Here is a 21,588-nt window from a genome sequence, read left to right on the forward strand (position 1 = left end):
GTTCTGTTTAGAATAAGCGACCTTCTTAGCGTCAGCACAAGGCTGATTAGACCTACTATAGCTAGAACAGCGAGGAAGGCGTTTCGCTAACCATACCGGTTGTAGCATGAATCGAGGGGGGGGGGGGATCCAGAAAGTAGCCTTGTAGTGGGCGGTTTTAACAAAAGATCGATGTGTAATTTGACTTTGCAAATAGCCCACACACCATGAATAAAGTTAATTTTCTGCGTTTTAAGGGGACGATCGCCCGCCACTGGCATGAATGAATTAGTGGTGCGGTAATGAGCCCAGCCTTGCAAGCGTGTCTGTCGCTGTCATATCTTGCTACACTCCACTGCAGAGAGACAGAAATGCGTTCTACTGTTTTAACGGATATGACTCACACTCAGCTTCACCACTAAATAATTACACTGTTTGGTTTGTGCGTTTACCATGGGCAATTTCCAATTTTTGTTTACAAAAAAGTAAGAATTTGACAAAAACTCCATAACGTCGACCGAAACATCAAGCATGTTAGCCTATAGGCCTAGCTATGGTCTATAAAAGTAGGCTTACGTCTCCTTACAAACATGTACGTCCGTTATCGCTTTCCTTCGGCACAAACAAGCCTTAGCCGATTTTAACTGGATACACGAGCTAGCTTGCTTCCCCACAGCAGCTAACAATATCGCAAGCTGCCATTTCTGCTTAAAATCCAGATAAAATATTTTCGCATATAACCAAGCATCATTGAAATTGACCAATCAATCAATGGTTTATTTGCCAGAAACAGTACACATACAAATATGCGAGTTACATATTGGCTACACTGCGAAAGTTTCCACACTAACAGTGAAACAAGGAAGCGACCAAACGGTCCACTACATATTTAAACTTTAAAATAATCAACAATCATTGCGGTACATAGCCTACTAAAAATTAAACGAGGCTGTTCACCAGGTATTTAGTTAAAACATGATATAACTTACATTCTTCTGGTGCAAACTAAGCTGAACTATCACAAGATGTACAAAGTGATAATCTGCCTGCGATAATTTTTGTTTGAAATTTGAATTTCTTTTTGCATGTTTGGTTGGTTTTCAGCAACATGGTTCTATGTTTTGCCATGCTGGACAGGTAGTCACTACCTGATCTAGCCCCTTAAAGAAGTCAGTAGTGTCTGATTGACGAAACGTCAGTATAAAGATAAAATGCACTTTAAAATTGCTGAAAAAAATCTGAAAACATTTGGCCCTCAGAGCAAATTGAGTTTGAGACTCATATACTAGACCAGCGTTTCTCAACCTGGGGGTCGCGAAGGTCATTTCATGGGGGTCGCAAAGATATTCAATTATTCTTAAGATTTTCGAAATCGGAAAAAATTTCTGGATAAATGAAAAATCTTTGCAGCAATCACTTTTGTGTACAGTAATGTCGTAGCAAGTTACCATATTATTGGTTGCACTGTTACGAAAGAGAACGTGTAGCTCGGTTGTATGCCAATTATCATCGTTTGTTCAAGTAGAACGATATTTCCGTGAGCTCAAAGAAAGAGATGCCGCATTTGTACGAAATCCGTTATCTACTGCTTTGGATGTTGCTGATATTCCAGATGAATTACAAGACCAATTTTATGATCTTCAAAATAATTCTTCCGCATGTGACGTTTTTCATGAAATGCCACTCTCTCAGTTCTGGTGTGCTATGCGTAATTCATACCCACCACTATCTGAACTAGCTTTTCGAATATTAATTCCATTTGACACAACATACCTCTGCGAAAGTGTTTTTTCAGCTTTTGTCCATATCAAAACGAAGGCAAGAGATTGAAGGAAAGTTGAAGATGATATGAGATTGGCGTTATCAAGCACTCAACCACTAATTTCGAAGTTGGCCAAGCAGTTGCAGAGTCAACCATCGCATTAAAAGTTGTAACATTCAACAGTTCTTTGAAATTAAATGTTATCGAAATGTATTTTTGTGCTAATTTGTATATCTATAGAAAACATAGCAGGAAGGGGGTCGCAGGCTGTTTTAAATACCTAAAAGGGGTCATGAACCACAAAAGGTTGAGAAACACTGTACTAGACAATTGCCATACTACAGTGATGATAATTTTGTAATTCAAAATGCAAAAGTATGAATTCATATAAAATCTTTTCAAGACTCGCGATAAAATGTGATTGTAAATGAAGTTTTTTAAAAATATTTCTTGGTTTGGCAATGCGCTTTGGAATCTAACTTCTAAATCACCAACTCAATACAACACATGTGACACTTTTACTGCTACAAGAATAGAACTCTGTAACTATTAAGGGACTGTTCAAATATCATATGGCCCCTTCGAGGAGCAGTTGTGACATTATATATATTGATGAAAACGCTATACAGGTTTTTTGGCATTATTATGGGAATGGCAAACAGCAATAAGGTGGCGTCATGTGATGTCAGAAAAGTCCTTAAGCGCAAAACGAACAGTTAAATATGGCACTTGCTCAATTATATGTAAACCTTAATTGCATGTTTCATTGTAACACAATATGAGAAAAGCCTTGCTTAAAAAAAATTACAGTCGGCAGTAAGTCATTTACTGTAATTGTACTTATATCCAGAGTGAGCAAAAATAACATTTGAATTAATTCACATCATGCTCGCTGGAGACGATTTTATTACACTCCATTTTCCATTAACTTCAACCACTTTTTTTTCTTTCTTGAGTTTTTCTAAATGATTGTTTACATTTTTGTCTGCTGCAATGTGCAGTACAATAGGGACATCAGTATAAATGTGCTTAACTATCACCATGCTTTCAATCGGATTTGGATGAAAATGCTGAAGACAGTCAAGTATTTGTTGTTCTCTTTCATTACGATGATCAATGTAGTGTTTTATGAACTCAGTTGGATTAGTAACAACCTTTCCATGTCCTGGGTATAGTACATCCACTTGCTTGCTTGCTATTACAGATAAAGAGTTCATGTAATCATACAAATCTTCAAAAACAGCAGTACCTTCACCTAATATACAATCACCGGTAAAAATCGCGTTTTCTTCTTCTAAATGTAAAGCGATGTGATCTTCTGCATGGCCGGGAGTATGCATCACTTTGAGAGAAGCTCCTTCTGTGACGAGAGTTTGGTGATTTTCAACAAAAGTATAATGTAATGATGGTGATGTTGGTATGTCCTCTTGTCCAAGCTTATACTTATACAATGGAGTGGTATTGTCAATCAGTTTGTGGCTGAACAAGCCGTGTACGCCACCAACATGATCTGTGTGCCAGTGGGTTAATATAACAGCCTCAATTGACATGTCATGCTCGTTCAGGCATTCTTTGAGGGAAGCTAGATACTCTGGGACTTCTGGGCTTCCAGTGTCTATCAGAAACCGCTTTTTTCCGGTTCCAACGAGGTATGTGTTTGTTCCTTGCAATGTCATATGGCCAGGATTGCATCCTAAGACTCGGAATATTCTTTGTGACAACTGTTCAAGTTTGGGTATTACCGAAAGCATGCTTCTTATCACTTGCACGTATCTCACCAGTATTTCATTGACAAGACTTTGTAAGAAACAAGAAGTTAATTGGATACAAATAAATTTTAGTATACTTGCGGATCCTGAAATACAATAACACAATTCACACGTTCACATCAAATATATATGGGCAAAAACGATGCGGTAGCCTACATAATGTAATCTATCAGGTATACAGCATGGTGGGGAACTTTAATAAATGGATAATTTTAACGCATTACATATAAAGAAAAAAATAGTACCGGTATTTACTGTTTTGCTTAATATGTACAGTTGCACACTGCATAATACTAGATGCTTTATCTGTCCTAACTCTACGGAAATAAATGGATGACAAATATAACCAAGCTAACATTAAAAACAATTTAGTTTGTTTTTAATATAAAGTATTAAGTACAAATTGTCATATTTAATTAGCCATAACTTTTGAAAAAAATGCCCTGTATCAAAAAAAAAAAACGAGTGAAACTTGCCAAAACTGCCAACAATCTAAATAAAATTCATGTTTACAAAACCATGCCACCGTACATATTGTGTGACAAATAAAATCACATTGCACAACACAAAATATAACACATATAAGACTATTAATCAAATTTGAACAAAATCCCTTCAAAATTTTACTTTGAAAATCAGAACATAAAAACTGTGATTTGTGGTAACATAAACTTTTACTGCATTGGTCAAAAAGTTGACATAATTTTTAATATTTAAGGTCTTTAAAAATAAGCTATATACACTATACAATATACATACTACATAGCTTTTAGAACACATGTTATTGGTAACAACGCACAAGTTAAAAAAGGTTAATATATTCTTTCAAAACAAAATGGTTTTCAGGAAGCCTATGCATTTTCACAACAAGCACATTCAAACGTGGTACAAACAAAATCTTTACTGTCACACCTACAATGCAATTGAAACAGCCAGTTTACAAAATGACTGTAGACACGATTTCACCATATAAGAGTAGCAACTATTGCCAATGCAAACTTTACTTTTTATATTTTCAAATCTAATATGCATCACGGTACAGTAGCCTACTCAAGTTTGTGGAATATATATTCTTAAAACTATACAAAGTGTCAATGAAAACATATACCACACAAAAATGTCATATAAACGTGACAATGACAGCCCAAATTTGAATCCGCTTACACTACAACTATACATACAACAGAAGCTCATAGAATTTTCTCAAATAAAACAGCAGAGTGCAAACAATACAGCTCTCAACTTACCATTTCACTGAGCATCACACAATGAAAAGCAAGCTAAATATTAATCATCACTAAGTTTGAATCCTGAATTCAAAACCAATAAACCACAACATTGAAAATTTACACAAAAACCTGTTTTTATTTCAATATAAGCGCCAACTGTACATGATTGTTTTTCCATTAACAGACACAGTTCAGTTTTTTAAAACTTTGGATACGATAACTAGACAACGTGGATATCACAATAGTAAGACAAATGAGAGTGTGCACTTAGCAAAGACTCAATAAAAGGAAAACTTGTATATACAGTAGAACTCGGTTAATCCGGATTCGGTTAATCCGGATCTTTGACTAATCCGGATGGAATCACCGGACAAATTGAATCCGGATTAACCGAGTTCTACTGTACTTACAAGAGAATTGCCTGGAACTGAAATGTGATTTAATGAAAGAAAACGTTGTCAGTTGTTAACTCACATATGAGTTCAGACTAGCCAAGTAGAAATTAACCATGAAGATTGAAAAGTTTGTATGTCACTATGCTACGGTTACAGAGTTATCTGAAGTACACGCCACACAAGGATCTGTATAGTGTACTGTATATACTACAATGTTGGTAATTAAGACTAAAGACAAAACACTATTATATAATAATAGTAGTTCCAAATTTAAACTTAAATTAACTTTTTTGTCGAAAAACTGACATTTTTAGATTACAATATATTACAAAAATACCTTAGGCCTACTTCATATATATGTTTATAAGCTTCTTGCGTTTTGTGTAAGCTTCTGAACTGCATAGTATTTAGCAATGGTTTGTGTTAAAAATGAGCATGTTTTACTAATTTTTCTACTTGAAAAAAAAAAAAGATTCTGCCATCAATGCATCTTCTATTGTATGAAACAATATAGGTACAATAAGCACCTTTCTAGTTATAATAATCTGCATTTGACAACAACTGCACAAGAAAATACAAAACAATTGAAAAGAATTAATTATGATTTATTGCACTGAGCTGCAAATATAATACAGCTGGCAGCAATCAATTTATGACACACTTTAAAAAGTCCTTAAATGATATCAAAAACTGTTGACGTTAGACAAACCAATGCAAAAATGACAATGAAGACTAAAGATATAGATTATCTCAGGAACTAATGTTCATTTTCAAGTGATTCTTCATATTCAGGGTCATGAAAACGATCTTTTTTTTCATACTCAAAGGTTGAAGTAGAAAGATCAACTTCAATTGGAAAAACATCAGCAGTCTGCATGCATTGGTGACATGATTCATGGTATTCAGAAACTGCAGAGACAAATCTTTGCAACTGAAACACAATGTCTTGCACATGCTTGTTGTCTAGCAGTTCAAGTTTCTCCATCACATCTTTTCGTAGCTTAGCAAATTGCGACCGCGCTAACTGCCTACATCTCAAAACTAGTCGATACTCATAATTTCCAGTTTCAACTCTATACAGGGGCTCCTGTAAAGCAGCATAACTATATTCTTCATCATCCATTTCTTTCACTTTGAGACAAAATGACAAATATTCAAACTTAACATCAGCATATTTCTTTATAGTCAGTTTTGTGTCAGGTATAGCTTTGTTCAGATAAGTACTAAGATCAGACAGCATAGGCTTTAAAGTTTTCAACAACTTAAACCCTGACTTCTCAAACTCCCGATGTGCATCTCCAAATTTAGTAAATGCTGAGCTGCTATTTTGGTGAGGTTCTCTTACTCCAATAACAGAAAATAAATCTCCAAATTCTCTGTGAGTTTTGCAGAGATCAAAGTAAGCCCTGAGAAGCTTTTTGCAGTGTTGCATAAGGCCACGATACACAGAAGCGGTTCTTTCCATATCTTGTAACCTTTTGATTAGAACATCATTGCACAAAATTGCCCTGCTTAAGCCCAAAGCATCAGCGGTTCCTGAATCCATTTGTTCAACCATTTTATGTTTCAACTTTTTCAGAACAATGTCTAATGTTTTTCCTTGTTTTGGATCTGCATGAAGCTTGTTGTAATTCATTTTAACATCACCTTTGATTGCTTGAATAGTTTTAGCAAGTTGAACTTTGGTGAGACCCTTTACTGATTTTCCGTTAATTGTTACTATTTCATCACCAGCTGCTAATGATCCATCTTTAGCTGCAGGGGTATTGTCAAACACTTGAACAACATACAAGCAAGGACATAAAGGAGCACCACCACCTATACTTATTCCAATTAGATTTTGGCCATCTTTAGTAAGTGTTACAGTTCCAGAAACAGTTGTCATTCCCATTTTATCTTCTTCAATTCCCCATTCATCCATTTTTGTAGCCAATGTTTAATAGTTACAATTTTTTCAAATACTGTTCTCTAAATTGAAAAATAGCTGTAAAATTTTACTAAGTTACTACGGTATATGGTAAAAAAAATTATTGTTTGTTGTGGTTCAGCCCTGGCTCTGCTATTAAAACTTCTGTTAGTGATTTTCATTTACAAAAGGTCACAATTAACAGTCCTTCAATATTTGAAATAATATTTTTAGGCAAAATACAAATATACTGCATGAAAAGATCATAAAACAATGAAAATGCAAAATATTTAACATAGTGGCTACTGGCTGTAGTTGCCATATATGGTAGCCACTAGCCATGGCATCTAAGGCTATGGTCCTGAAGTCACTTATTTCTTTCATTGACGCTTCACCAATAAAAAATTGTTGGCCTCAAAAGTTTTATGACTTGTCACTTTTTGCGTCAACTTAGATAGCTTGTCCATAGGTTGGTTTTGAATCTTCATCCTCAAACTGAAAAAGTCTTTGAAAGGTTGTTGCTGGCAGTTTTGCACACTTGTACAGGCCTTAAATCACTGTCCAGTTACAGAGATTGGCTGATTAAAGTTTCCAATTGTTGAAGTGTTGTTGTCTGTGAACTATTTTATCCACTGAATCGAGAATGGTCCTAAAAATGTGTTGCTCATGCAGGCCTTAACACTATTTTTTTTCTGGCAGCCATCGTGGCCTACCGGTAGCTCCTTTTAGGCGGCCAAATCTGCGTGCTTGTAGGCCAAAATACAAAATAACGATAGCACAAGTAAATAGAATTAAAGTTGCAACAATGCTAAAATGACCACTTAAAAGTCTTAAGTAGCGTTATTGAAGTCTGGACGACGTCCTGGAATAGAATCATTGTACCACACAATAACTGCTTTATCGGGATTGTAATCCAGTATTGTGGGACCATCTAATGACACTCGCATGAGTGCCTCCAATGTGGGTGATTTTGAAGAAGTGCGCCAGTCCGGATGCAACCTAGTTTGTACCCTGAACAGTTCGTACCCTGAAAAGATCAAGAAAAAAAATTAAAAAAGACGAAGTTGCTGATCGCAGTTTCCACAAACATTTTAAGATTTTCCCTCTGAAAAGATCGACAGAAAAATAGCACAAAGCTGATCGCAGTTTCCGCAAACAAACAAAAACTCTAAGGATCATTACCAGAAATTTTAAAATGTTTGCGGAAACTCAGATCTCAACCCTAACCCTTTTAAAATGTTTGCGGAAACTGCGATCAGCGACTTCGGCAAACTCTTAGGAGCATAACCAGAAATTTTAAAATGTTTGCGGAAACTGCGATCAGCGACTTCGGCTTTGTTCTATATTTTTCTATCAATCTTTTCAGTTTGTTTGTTTGTGGAAACTCCGAACAGCAACTTCGGCTTTTTTAAATTTTTTCTTTCGATCTTTTCAGGGTACGAACTGTTCAGGATACGAACTAGGCCTACCGGTAGGTTGCACCCCGCCAGTCCCCTACAATTCTTTTTAGCAATGAAAACGTTCGACATGTGTAAACGATAACGACAAGTTAATAAGTATTTCAATAATGTGAAGGACACTACTAAGAAAAGTATAGTTTTTACAAAATATGATCGGCCAATTGGAATTTACATTTTGGGGAACTTGCAGGACTGCAGGCGTGCAGCAAAACGCTTTAGTTTGACCCACTTGATCAATATTAAATCTGGGTTACACTTTCGCTTCAAAAGAATGTCAATAAAATAGTTCGAAATGAATTGAATTTCATGATTACCAAATAAAACCAAACACACAAAATATCAGACTAACACAACACCATGCAGGCTACATCAAACAACATACAAAATACTATTGCAATGAATATAACATGTAGAATTAAAATAGTAATCAGAAGACATAACATTGGGAAAGATTTATTGATTAAATCTGTATACTCAGATTGAGAAAGCTTAATCCTGACAGTTATGTATACTTGTAGTTGCAGCCCGATCACCGAGTTTGACATGGTGAAGTTTCCGATTGTTGAAGTTGAAGTGATGTTGTCTACTTGTCTGTGACTCTGTGAAGTATTTTATCTACTAGGTGCCGCTGTCCTCTAGGTTCCATCCACTAGGTGAGCTGAAACATGACGCAAACACTGTTTGTTTTGCGCCATGTTTCCCATGCACTGCACATGAACTGTTACTATTGTGTTTGTTGTCATTTTAGTTCACCCTTTTTACACATTGTACATTACCATTGAGTGGACTGGTGTTTTGATCGCTGTATACAACTTCTTTTTCATGTGATTAAACTTAATACAGAAATTAAACTTAATACTGCCCCGATAGCTCAATTGGTTAGCGCGTCACTTCTGGAACGAAGAAGCTTCAAGATCAAGCGGCGCTGGTTCGACTCTCGGGGTGTGCGCTTGAGCAACGCACGTTAAGGACTGCTCTCCATTCAGCGGCATCTAATGAATGGAATAGTTCCCCGGCAACAAGACTTCAACAATCGGAAACTTCACTCTGTCAATCTCGGTGACCGGGCCTGCGTCAGTAAATCAAAGCCTCTACAATTATGCGAAACTGCTAGGATTAAGCTCTGCAAGAAGCTTTCCCAGTCCGAGGATAAAGATTCAATCAATCAATCAATCAACCATTTGCCTTGTGATTTATTAAACCTTGCATGAAAAGTAGTAATTAGTGCTTCATGATTACGTGCAGTTTTGCTTCATGATCCAGGGCAGTTTAATATTCATCAATATCATGGGACGCGTCCAGGAGAAATTTAGAAATTTTGCTGGGGGGGGTGGTTTGCTATTGACTTTTTTAGCAGTTATTTTATGAAACTTTTTAAATGGCAAAACTTGTGCAAAATAATGTTATGTGACATACGGTACGGTAGCCTATAACAGGGCTTCTCAAACTTTTTTGCTCTGCGACCCCATTTTGAAAAATATATTTCTATGCGACCCCATTTATTTATTTATTTACATCAGACTCAACATGGTCCATTTTACAATCAAACATAAAATGTAGAAACAAAGCAGATACTCAACTCCGAAGAGCTGAGTTGCATTGTACCACATACAAAGATTGATAGTAACAGTCTGTTGGCATTATTTCATAAATTCATTGATTGGAAAACAAGTTACATCGTGTTACAAACTGGTATAATTTTTACGAATGAGAGCTTGCAAAGTTGTGGAGAGCTGAGTTGCATTGTACCACATACAAAGATTGATAGTAACAGTCTGTTGGCATTATTTCATTAATTCATTGATTGGAAAACAAGTTACATCGTGTTACAAACTGGTATAATTTTTTACGAATGAGAGCTTGAAAAGTTGTGGTATTGTTATCAACGAATGCAGAGGTGATGCTGCGTCGTCTCCGCAGATTAAACAACATTCTGCAACAATTATTGTATCCAACACGTAAGCGATTACTATTGGTTGAAAAATAGTTGCACCATAGTTGACAGGCATAAAAAGGAATACAATAGGAACGAAACAACACATTTTTAACAGCAATCGAACATTTGGAAAACCTTGCTTTTAACATGTTTCCAGCACAATACAACGACCGTAATTGTCGTTTCGTGTCTTCATCATCGGATAGCAAGTCGTTAATTATTACTCCTAAATATTTCACTAGGTCTCAAAGCAGATACGTTTTTCATTTAAATATATGATCGGATTAAAGTCAAGTTTCAACATCTTGGATTTAAATAAAACACCAACAGTTTTGTTGCAATTAAAGTTTTGTTGCATTATGGGGACATCCACGTTAATGACATTAAAACGGATCATTTTGATCATTATATTTTCTTTTTCTTTCTGACTTTTCAATTGTTTTCTTTGTGCTTGCAATTGTTACCGCATGAATCTACGGAACCTAACCACTGATCCATAGTCAATTAATCTTGTAACTGGTTCCTTCAGAAACTAGTTGATAAGCTACTCTGAAATCATAATGCGAGCGATAAGGTTACTTTTGGTCAGCACGTTACAGCAATGATAGCGTAACAATGCATCAATTGTTACGATTGATTATATTTTATCGTTCGACATTTCGCACCGACGGTTGCGGTCAATTGACATCATGGCAAGACTACAACCCACCGGCACTAGAATTTCATTACGACCCCAAAATTTCATTACGCGACCCCATTTGGGGTCGCGACCCATAGTTTGAGAAGCCCTGGCCTATAAGATTGAACAAACTGCTCAATTAGGGGTTAGGGCTTAAAATATACATAATAAGTGAGTGTTCAAAGTTAGAATACGAATACCCCGTCCCCAACCCTAAGTTTGAACACCCAAAATTTGGCGGACAAAGCCCCAAAATTTTACTTGTTGAAAAATAGCTTAGCCAACATGCACCTCATTGAGCGTCTACACACAGCCCTCATTTTGGCTAAATCTGAGCTTTCTAAATTAAAAACGCGTGAAAATACAAGGAAGCAAATACAGTAAGTGCAAAAAGCGCTCAAAGTTGTCCTGGTTGACGGTAGCGCAAACAGCGCTCGGTTTCTAACCATGCAATCCTACTCATCTCGGTGCAAGTATAGAATCCGCCACCCTGGTCAACAAGACGTCACAAAACGGACGCAACTACTACATAAAGGGTGAAAAAAAGGATGCTGAAAAGCGGCAGAATGAAGGTGATAAAGCGGAATGGATATAGATTTTTTGACAATTTTACTGTGTTTTTACAATAAAATAATTAAACCAACGTCGAGTGTTGAATATAACTACATAGAATGACAAAAAAATTACCAAATTGCATCAATTCAACTAAAAATTTACCCATTAAACTTTAAAAATATGAAACGTTTGCAACTAAATGTGTTGTAGCTATCTAATTTCTGCTCGCATTTTAATTTTTACAATAAAAGTACCAATGTAACGCAACTGCAAAGAGTATGTCTTGCTTTATGCACGTGGAAAGTTTCAGGTTTATATCTTATTTACAAAACGGGCAATCGTCGTTCAAACGTAGCCGCTGGACGACACTTTTTTCCAATGCGTTGTAAAGGCGAATCGATCCTTATTCAGTAGGCTATACGCCACCCCCTGTTTGCAGTGATCGGTAAATAGTGCTTCCACTAAACTTGCGGTAGTTTTCTCGTTTCTGCTCAGATTTTAACAATTTTGCCATCGTTGGAAAACACGATCATACATCTACACGAATCAATTAAACAATAGCACAAAATAAGTACTAGCTTTATCTTGTGATAACTTAAACTTCACCAACTTGTACCGATTCTCAGCAATTTAATTTTTGCAATAAAATCATTAAACTTTTGTAAATGGAAAGAGTATGTCTTGCTTTATGCACCTGAAAAGTTTCAGATTTATATCTCATCTACCAAACAAGCAATCGTCTTTCAAACTTAACCGCCCAGCGAAGCTCTTTTTCCAATGCACTGTAAAGGCGAATCGATCCTTATTCAGTATACGCCACCCCCTCTTTGCAGTGGTCAATAAATAGTGCTTCCACTAAACTTGCTGTAGTTTTCTCGTTTCTGCTCGGATTTTAACAATTTTGCCATCGTTGGAAAGTACGATCATACATCAACACGAATCATTTAGCTACAAATCCAGAACAAGTACTATCTTTATCTTGTAATCAGTGGCGTATATTCAGGGTGTTCAAGGTGTGCACTGCACACCCCAAGAAATCCAGAAGAAAAGAAATTTTCCATCGGTTGTCGATGTTCTTTACTTTCATGATATTCTAACATCTTGCTGCATGCTGATTGCTTTCTTTTCAATTGCAAAACTCTTCCCCTTCTAATTTTAATACTTCAACGTTTGAGGTCATTGCCTTTAATTTTATTCGGTCATTACCTTTAAGCTGGGTGTGCACTGAGGCAGACTCATTAACATAGGACAGTTTTCCGTGCGAATCAGCTGATTTCAGTCATGTGACTCAGCACGTGATATTCCGATCTTCGGTCTTCTCGATCCGATCTTCTCCAAAGATGTTTGATACAAAGAAAATTAAGTGAATGCATCGCCACAGCAGCGTGGCCTAATGGGTTGGGGTTAGGGCAAGGGAATAGTCATTTCGATTGCGTGGGTTCGATTCCCACCTTCTGCTATGGAACTTTTTTCTTCTGCAACTGAACTGAATGCAAGAAGGATCTTAGACTGTAATCAATTGAGTTTATAAGGTTACAATCATAATGGCGTGAGTCACATGACTGTAAACATCTGATTCACGAGGAAACCTGTCCTACGTTAAAGTGCCTACCGCCCAGTCAGCAAAGGTTCGTGGGGCCCACTTGGGCTGCATATGGGTTACCCACATTGTACTGCGTGGGCCCCAGTACCTATGTGTCCACGGTTTGCAGAAATGTCCCAAGTGGGCAGCCCACCTACGTCTAATGGGTGGGCAGCCTACCATGAAACCATTATTAAAATGTACACCGCCGTCGCATTGTATCGTTGTATATATTCAATTTTTATGATTATTGCACTTTAATATAGCTAAATGGACCGGTGCAAACGTATATTTTATAATTTTTCATCATGGTGGGTAGCCCACTTCATGCCCACAGAAAGCCCAGAAAGTTTATTTCAAGAAATAAAAATAAATTCCCAGATACATTTTCATGATATGATAACATTATTAAGATAAATTCAATAAAAGATGTCAGGAATCGGTTGTAAAGAAAAAAATATGAAGTAGGCCGCGCACTTGGGGCCTAATCGGAAACATCAGATAAACTCACCTTAAGCCCACAAGCCCACGAATGCCCATGAAAATCCCACGTGGGCCCCACGAACCCTTGCTGACTGGGCGTGCACTGACAGCTTTGCGAGTGCTATTTAAAATAAACAATTAAGAAAAATGACGTCACAAGGCAGCGAAAACAGCAATGCTTTTAGGTCAGCCAGGCTGTGCACTCGCTGATCTGCACACCTTGGCGCGTCATTGGGGGAATCCCAGGCAATAGCAAGTTTTAGCTTGTTGGATTAGAGCAGGGGCGTCCAACCCGTGGCCCGCGAGAAGGTTCTGAGTGGCCCGCGTGATATTTTTCGAAATGACATATATTATATAATCAACTCAATCGCCAACGTAATTTATGGCGAACTTACATTCCGATAAATTGGCATTTATTGTTTGCTTTCTTTCTCTATTAGGCTACTCTATGATCCCGAGTGCATGGGGTGCGTAACTGTTCAAGTTAATTTTATTGTATCACAATGCACATTGTTACGCATCACATTTTCCACATTGTTACGTCCACCCTTTTCCACACAATAGCACTGGTGCTTCAAGAGTCAGTCAATCAGCAATATTTCTTGCTTTTAGCGAGAGAAGTTCAAAACTTTCTATTGCTAGAATTTTACAAACAAAATTGTTTTTTAAGAAAAAGATCAGAGGATTCATAGATTGGCAGTTTTCGTGACATCATTATTCGGCAGCACTTACTTGCGAGCAAGTTTTTCGTGGATGAACCTAGGGACAGCCGGACAATATATTACGGGACGCGCAACTCCGCTGTTCCGGCAACATCAGAAGGGTCAATTGCCAATTTGACATTTTTTACGCTTTGCTGCTGGCTTGCTTTCAACTAAAAACCTTAAACCACTTTAAAACCAGCTTCACTCTTCTTATGTAACCCATAAAATGTACAAACACATTTCTAAGATTAGAATTTGGGTGTGAGGGTTTTAATTAGAAATTATCAGACAGTCATTTTTAAGATTACAAATTAGCAGTAAATACTCAAGTGGCCGCGCAATCATTCGTAAACTACATGTGGCCCTTTGGTCAAAAAGGTTGGACACCCCTGGATTAGAGTTTGAGGTGATCAGCGTTGGAAACAACTTTTGCTAGAACTAAAGCAAAAGCAAGCTTTCTACGACGATGTAATTCAAAAATTTATTGCACAAACAAGAAGAATCGAATTATGCTATTGTTACGGCCAATCTCTGTACAAATCAAACGTCATATAAAACCGTTCAAGTCTACTGAATATTACGTCATGGAAGTTGCTAGAAAATGTGCCAAAATTGCACCATCGTTCATAGACTTGTGTCAAACTTGTTTGGACTTGTTTGGGCCTGTTTAAACAGGAAATATTACATCAGCTTTAAACACCTGTTGGAATGACTTCATAATTGTCTTTCATTTATTGCGTCACAGTTACTTTCTACGTGAATTTGAGATATTGATATCTATTCTGGTCATTCGTAAAATGATTGTTTGAAAGTTGGCCGCACATTTAACTGTTGGCTTAGTGCTTGCTAGCTGGACAAAAGTTCCGTCTTTTATCCAAGTAATCTGTTCTGTAGTGACAGTTTTCAGTGGTGTACGCGTTGCACCCCCTCGTTTTCGGTAGCCGTGGGCTAATTTTTACAGAAATACACTTTTTGAAAAGAAGTTCAAGTGTGTGTTTCTTCGGTCATTATATGCAGACGAAAGGATCCGGGAACTTTAAGTTACAATTTTCCCACGAAGAGATTATGGTTTACCGCTGTGACCATAAAAAAATAAAAGACGATTCTCTGTCTAGTGTTTGGCACAGAAGCACTTAGAAGCAAAGAAATAATAAAAGAAGATCTTATTGGTTGGTAGTCTAAAGAAGCAAAGAAAATTAAAGACATTTCTTCTCGGTAGGCAACTGAAGAACTTTAAGCTAAAAAGTAAAGACATTTCTTCTCAGTTTGGTACAGAAGAAAAATAACTTTGACATTTATTGGCAAGAAAGAAGATTAAAGGCAATCCATCTGTGCTTGAAGATTCAAGTGGAAGAATCCAAGCAAGTTTTGTGGACGTTTGGACTTCACATACTCGTACAGCTACGGTATCGTGCATTTAAATTCTTTTTTGTATTTTTACGGTCTTTGCAGTTAAGTATTTTATAACTACTGTAATTTTGTGTGTTTGTGTAACTTAATTTTTTAATTGTTAAATTTAGCCCTAACATTTAATATGTCTACACTCGGTGGTGACAGGGACTCGACCGCCGTCGACTCGACTGAGTTTAAGCCTGATGATGTTCTTTGCGGTCGGGCAGGCCATTCTGGGGAGGGACCCATTAACGATGAGGCTAAGTCAGTTCGAGAGGCCCGGCATCTTAGACGGGATATTTTGACTCAAATTGGGAAACTTTCTGTGGCCCTAGGTTCTTTGAGTGATAAGCAGGAACTGTTAATTTTTAGATCTAACTTATCTACTTTAGAAGAGGAATTAAGGCATTTCCATGCTCTTTTGAGTAAAATTGTTAACTCTGCAATCTTGGCAGAACTTCGTGATAGGGTAGATCCCGAATTTAACTCGTTAAAAAATAACTTCGAACAAAAAGAAAGTGATTTCTCAGATAGGTTAGATGCTGACATACATCCTGAGGATAGCGCCTCAAATGTAAGCACTAGGATGTCTGAGAGCTCGTCACGGATAGTTGCACAAATTAACCTACAGCTAAGACGAGAGGAGCTCCAGATCCAAGCCGAGGCCGAAGCAAGAGCTGCTGAGGCCATAGCGAGAGCTGAGACCATACGAGTTGAGGGCGAAGCGAGAGCTGCTGAGGCCGCCGCGAGAGCTGAGACCATACGAGTTGAGGCCGAAGCGAGAGCTGCTGAGGCCGCCGCGAGAGCTGAGGCCGTACGAGCTGAGGCTGCCGCGAAAGCCGAAGCGAGAGCTGCTGAGTTCGCACTCAAAGACGCACAGTTGAGGGCTGAACAACGTAAGGAGGTAGCTTTAGCTGAATATCGTTCTGAGTTGGGCTCCCGGCGTAGCTCTAGGAAGGGCTCTTCTAGGCATTCCAGAAGTGAACATCAATCGCAGTTTAATTTACCTAACCTTTTCCAGACGCCTGTTCAATCTGTAAGTGGACCTGTACAATCCACATGTTTTCCAGCTGTTTCAGGAGGTCTCGGGGCCGCGGCTAAGGGTCTTCCGAAGGCTGTAGAGCCAAGGTCTGCAAATTACAACCGAACTCCTCCCCCAGAGCGTACAGGTCACGGGGCCGCCATTAGCAGTAATGCTTTGCCCCCTTCACAGTTTTCTGCGCCGCTAGTTGCTGATCGCCCAGCTACACGTAATTTAGGTGGTTGTGAGAGGCGTATCGTGTCTCCTGATTTTAACGTGTTTGAGGATCGTGATCAGGCTGTGCATGTGACTGAGCCCACTCAGCCCCTTAAGGGATATAGCTTGTCTTCTCCCGCTAAATCGAGTTCTCAACAGCAGGATTGCTTTTTTGAATACCAAAATAGTAGGACGTTCTTCGATAAGGCGGCCTTGATTGGTTACGATGGTAATAATATGCCATTTGTCTTCTTTAAAAATCGTGTTATGGCCTTGATGGCAGCTTCGCCCTTTAAGGGAACTCGTTTGACTTTGTTGCAAGCAGCTTGTGTTAGAACAGCTGCACAAACGATTGCTAATTTGGTTTCCGACACTCCTGGCTTGTCAGAGGAAGACAGGATAGAAATGTCGTTATCTCGCTTGTCCCAACGTTTTGGAGTTCGTGGAGGTCTTTTCGCAGAACCAGAAATTAGAAAGTATCGCTATGGTAGCAAATTGACTTCTATCTCTTCCAGTGATTTGAAAGAGTTTAAAGATGAATTGTCGCAGTGTTTGCTTTACGCGAAAGCTTATGGTCAGCGTGATAAATTAGAAGGACGTTTTGTTTTGGATTTGGCTAAACGACTCCCGTTTGACGCTAAGCAGCGTTATCTTGACTTTTTAGGTGATCAGTATGGTAGCACTGAGGAACCTACTTTTCAGAGTTTGTTTGATTTTGTAGTACGGGAGGAAACGCGCAAGTCGACTGATTTTAGTATTATGCTAATGGGCGATTCTGGTGAGTCGCAGCATTTTAAAAAGTTTGGCAAAGGAAAATTGCCTTCATGTCCGGTTAGGCAGACGTCGGTAAAACCCCATGATAATGTGATTTCAGGGAGTTCGCAGTACTCGACTGCTGTTGGCGCACCGCGCGGCGGTGTGGCCAGACATAGTGACATACCGGCGTGTTTTTGTTGTTCGTCACGTGGTCAAGTTGAATATCATTTTTTGTCTAATTGTAAAGAATTTTTGCGCTTGACACCTAAAGATCGGAGAGATGTCATTGTGAAAGCTGGCAAATGCTTGAATTGTTTGCGCCAGCATATGGTTAGAGACTGTAATCATGCAAATAACTGTCGTAAGTGTGGACCTACCAACGATAGGAAACACTATTTTCTTCTGCATGATTTTTATGTGACGTCACGTGATTCTCTGGATTCGGTCGGTAAAGATGAGGCTGGTGCCAGAGTTCCTGTGCGTAATGTTAAGATTGGAAATGTTAAAGCAGCCTTTAACCGCGTTACTGCTGCTCGTGTTTTGAATCCAATGACTGGCAAATCGAAGTTGGTGTATTGTCAGCATGATCCTGGTTCGCAGTTGACCTTTGTTTCGAGTGACTTGGTGTGCGAACTTGGTCTTAAACCGTATGATAAAGCGTCGTTTAAAATGGATACTCTGGCTGGTCAGAAACCTACTTGTGCTGACCTTGTTAAACTCAACATCCAGTCGTTAGAGACTGATGAACTGTTTTGTGATATAACCTCGGTGGTTAACCCAGCTTGGGCTGACGATGTTAAAACTTTACCCCATAAACAAGATTTAAGTGGTTTCCGTCATTTTCATGACGTGAATATGTTTCATTTGAATGATTGTAGTACTGTAGATGTACTGATTGGCAACGACAACGCTTATTTGATGTGTGCAAAAGAAGAGCGTGTTGGTGACAATCGTAGTGAACCGCATGCTTTGCTCACTCCTCTCGGTTGGTTGGCTTGTGGTGGTAAGTCACCCTTAGTTGAAAGCGTTGCTAAAGTGTGCAGAGTGCAGACGTCTTCAGAGTCGGATGTCATCTCTGGCTTTCAGCGTAAAATTGAGTCTCGCGATATGGAAATAGCAGACCTGAATAAAGTCATTCAGGATTTGACTTTGCAAAATGAAACCTGTGAATTGTCTCGCAATGATATTTTGGCTAGAGAACTTGTCGAACCGAATATTGAGTTGAAAGATGGTCGATTTGAGATACCTGTTCCGTTGAAGGAAGATATTGATCTACCTAACAATTTTGTGTTGGCGTCAGATAGAGCTGCTGCTTTAAGAAAGAAAGCTTTAAAACAACCTGAACTTCGTGATTTCCTTACTGACACCATGAAAGATCTTAAATCTAATGGCTATATTGAGCGTGCGGGTGAAGCAGGAAATGTCAAGGGATTTGAATGGTATTTACCATACTTTGTGACGTCACAATTAAAAAAACGCATTGTTTACGATGGCAAGTCTGAATTTCGAGGAACTTGTGTTAATGATGTAATGTTTTCGGGTCCTGACTTGTTAAACCCTCTTGTAGATGTCTTGGCAAGATTTCGGCTTGGCAGATTTGGTTTCGTGGCCGATATGACCAAGTACTTTTTTCACATTTTGGACTCTTCAATTCGTAAGCCCAATTTCATTGAATTGCTTACGTACTCCAGCAGTGCCGTTCGGATCGTGAACGAACGCCCTTTGGTACCTTTGAGTGACGACCCTAGGGATTTTACTGTCATCACCCCTGCCTCACTTTTGACCCCATACTTAGACCCATACTGTGCTGTTGGGCAACCACATGATCGTGACCAACTAAGAAGGGATTATCGGTTCAATTTGTCACTTTCTCAGCAGTTTTGGAGTAAATGGATCGATTTTTACTTGCCAGGTCTTCAGGGCCGGAAAAAATGGCTAAAAATGGCCGAGAATTTGGAGCCTGGTCAACTTGTAGTGGTAGGTTCTCTCCAAGACATTGGTAAACGTGGGAAGTATCAACTTGGGAGGGTGCATGAGGTAGTTCCACAAATTAGGAAAGGGAAGCCTGTGGTTCGTAGAGCCAAAGTTGCCGTCTGCAACTATGATGAGAGTACGGGGAAAGTGAAAGTAGACTACGTGTTGAGGGATATTTCGTGCCTCGCCCCCGTAAAGAACACCTAAGTGTTAGGGTTTGAGCCTGGTTTTGTCTGCGGTGGCCGATACTTGTCTGAGCCCGGAACAGTCGGTTATTATCGCAACTATTGTATATAGCGTCATTTAGCGTGTACCTATGGTACCAATTTCATGTATCGTCGTGTTTATTCTTATTGCTGTTCATTCTTTGCATGCCCTTTGTATTTGCGTATTAACTTAAACGTGAGTGATTCAAAAAATTTGTGTATCGTGTGTTTTATTCATTGACTCACGATTGTCCTTCAATTCTTTTTTAGTTATGCCATGTTAGACTGTCATAACTAGGGGCCGCTATGTTACGGCCAATCTCTGTACAAATCAAACGTCATATAAAACCGTTCAAGTCTACTGAATATTACGTCATGGAAGTTGCTAGAAAATGTGCCAAAATTGCACCATCGTTCATAGACTTGTGTCAAACTTGTTTGGACTTGTTTGGGCCTGTTTAAACAGGAAATATTACATCAGCTTTAAACACCTGTTGGAATGACTTCATAATTGTCTTTCATTTATTGCGTCACAGTTACTTTCTACGTGAATTTGAGATATTGATATCTATTCTGGTCATTCGTAAAATGATTGTTTGAAAGTTGGCCGCACATTTAACTGTTGGCTTAGTGCTTGCTAGCTGGACAAAAGTTCCGTCTTTTATCCAAGTAATCTGTTCTGTAGTGACAGTTTTCAGTGGTGTACGCGTTGCACCCCCTCGTTTTCGGTAGCCGTGGGCTAATTTTTACAGAAATACACTTTTTGAAAAGAAGTTCAAGTGTGTGTTTCTTCGGTCATTATATGCAGACGAAAGGATCCGGGAACTTTAAGTTACAATTTTCCCACGAAGAGATTATGGTTTACCGCTGTGACCAGCTATAGATGAATTTTCCTTCTGTAGTCGAGGTGTTAAACATTTTCGTTTTTACTAAGTAGTACGGCGGATAAAAGTACAGCCGACCAACATAGCAATCGACTTTCTTTTCTTGTTTATTATCGAGTTGCTTTGCTATTGTTTTTTGTTTTAACTTTCACCTGTTTGTTTTTAATTCGCTTGTACACAGTGGCGCCGGCAGGGGGGGGGCAGGCGGGGCAGCTGCCCCCCCAATGTTTTGGGCATCATCTTTTTAATTTTTTTTTTTTATTAATACATATTAATATTTTTTTTTTAATATTTGGATCCCAACCTCAAGTAAGTCAACTCAAGTTGCAAGGGGGGGGGGGGGGGTAAAAGCTCTCTCTTTAAAAAAAGTATGGAAAACCTTGATGACTGAATTGTACAGTAGAATAAAAGATTTTCTACAGAAGCAAAGATATAGACTTTTTAAAGTTTTAACTAACGTCACATTGATGTAGAAAAATAACAACCTGTTAAAATTTTGATCCCTCACACTCCCATGACTTCTTCCGCGCGCATTTTGGCATTGGTTGCTTGCAGTGATTCTTTCACTTAAACAAAACGTTTTGTTTCAGCAGTTTTGAGTTGTCCGATTCTTAAGTTGTAAAGGAGACTCAATTTCTCCAATATTTATCATTTATGTTTCTTCTTTAATCTCAGCAGAGTATAAAACTTGTAAAAGTTT

General features: G+C 38.4%; 2 protein-coding genes across 2 annotated transcripts; both read right to left on the bottom strand.

Annotated features, from left to right (window-relative positions):
• Positions 1–729: 729 nt before the first annotated feature.
• LOC145786726 (endoribonuclease LACTB2-like) lies at positions 730–5,080 on the bottom strand. Its single transcript, XM_082598450.1, has one exon. The coding sequence runs from the start codon at positions 3,490–3,492 to the stop codon at positions 2,620–2,622; it is 873 nt and encodes a 290-aa protein (XP_082454576.1). The 5' UTR covers positions 3,493–5,080; the 3' UTR covers positions 730–2,619.
• An 84-nt stretch (positions 5,081–5,164) lies between these two features.
• On the bottom strand, positions 5,165–7,095 carry LOC145786546 (PRKCA-binding protein-like). Its single transcript, XM_082598219.1, has one exon. The coding sequence runs from the start codon at positions 7,053–7,055 to the stop codon at positions 5,892–5,894; it is 1,164 nt and encodes a 387-aa protein (XP_082454345.1). The 5' UTR covers positions 7,056–7,095; the 3' UTR covers positions 5,165–5,891.
• Between the last annotated feature and the right edge of the window lie 14,493 nt (positions 7,096–21,588).

Source organism: Aplidium turbinatum, chromosome 17, assembly GCF_918807975.1.
Source record: "Aplidium turbinatum chromosome 17, kaAplTurb1.1, whole genome shotgun sequence".
NCBI lineage: Eukaryota > Metazoa > Chordata > Ascidiacea > Aplousobranchia > Polyclinidae > Aplidium > Aplidium turbinatum.

Bases quoted from the DNA above. Each gene is read 5' to 3' on its own strand.
- LOC145786546 (XM_082598219.1), bottom strand. From the start codon at position 7,055: ATGGATGAATGGGGAATTGAAGAAGATAAAATGGGAATGACAACTGTT.
- LOC145786726 (XM_082598450.1), bottom strand. From the start codon at position 3,492: ATGCTTTCGGTAATACCCAAACTTGAACAGTTGTCACAAAGAATATTC.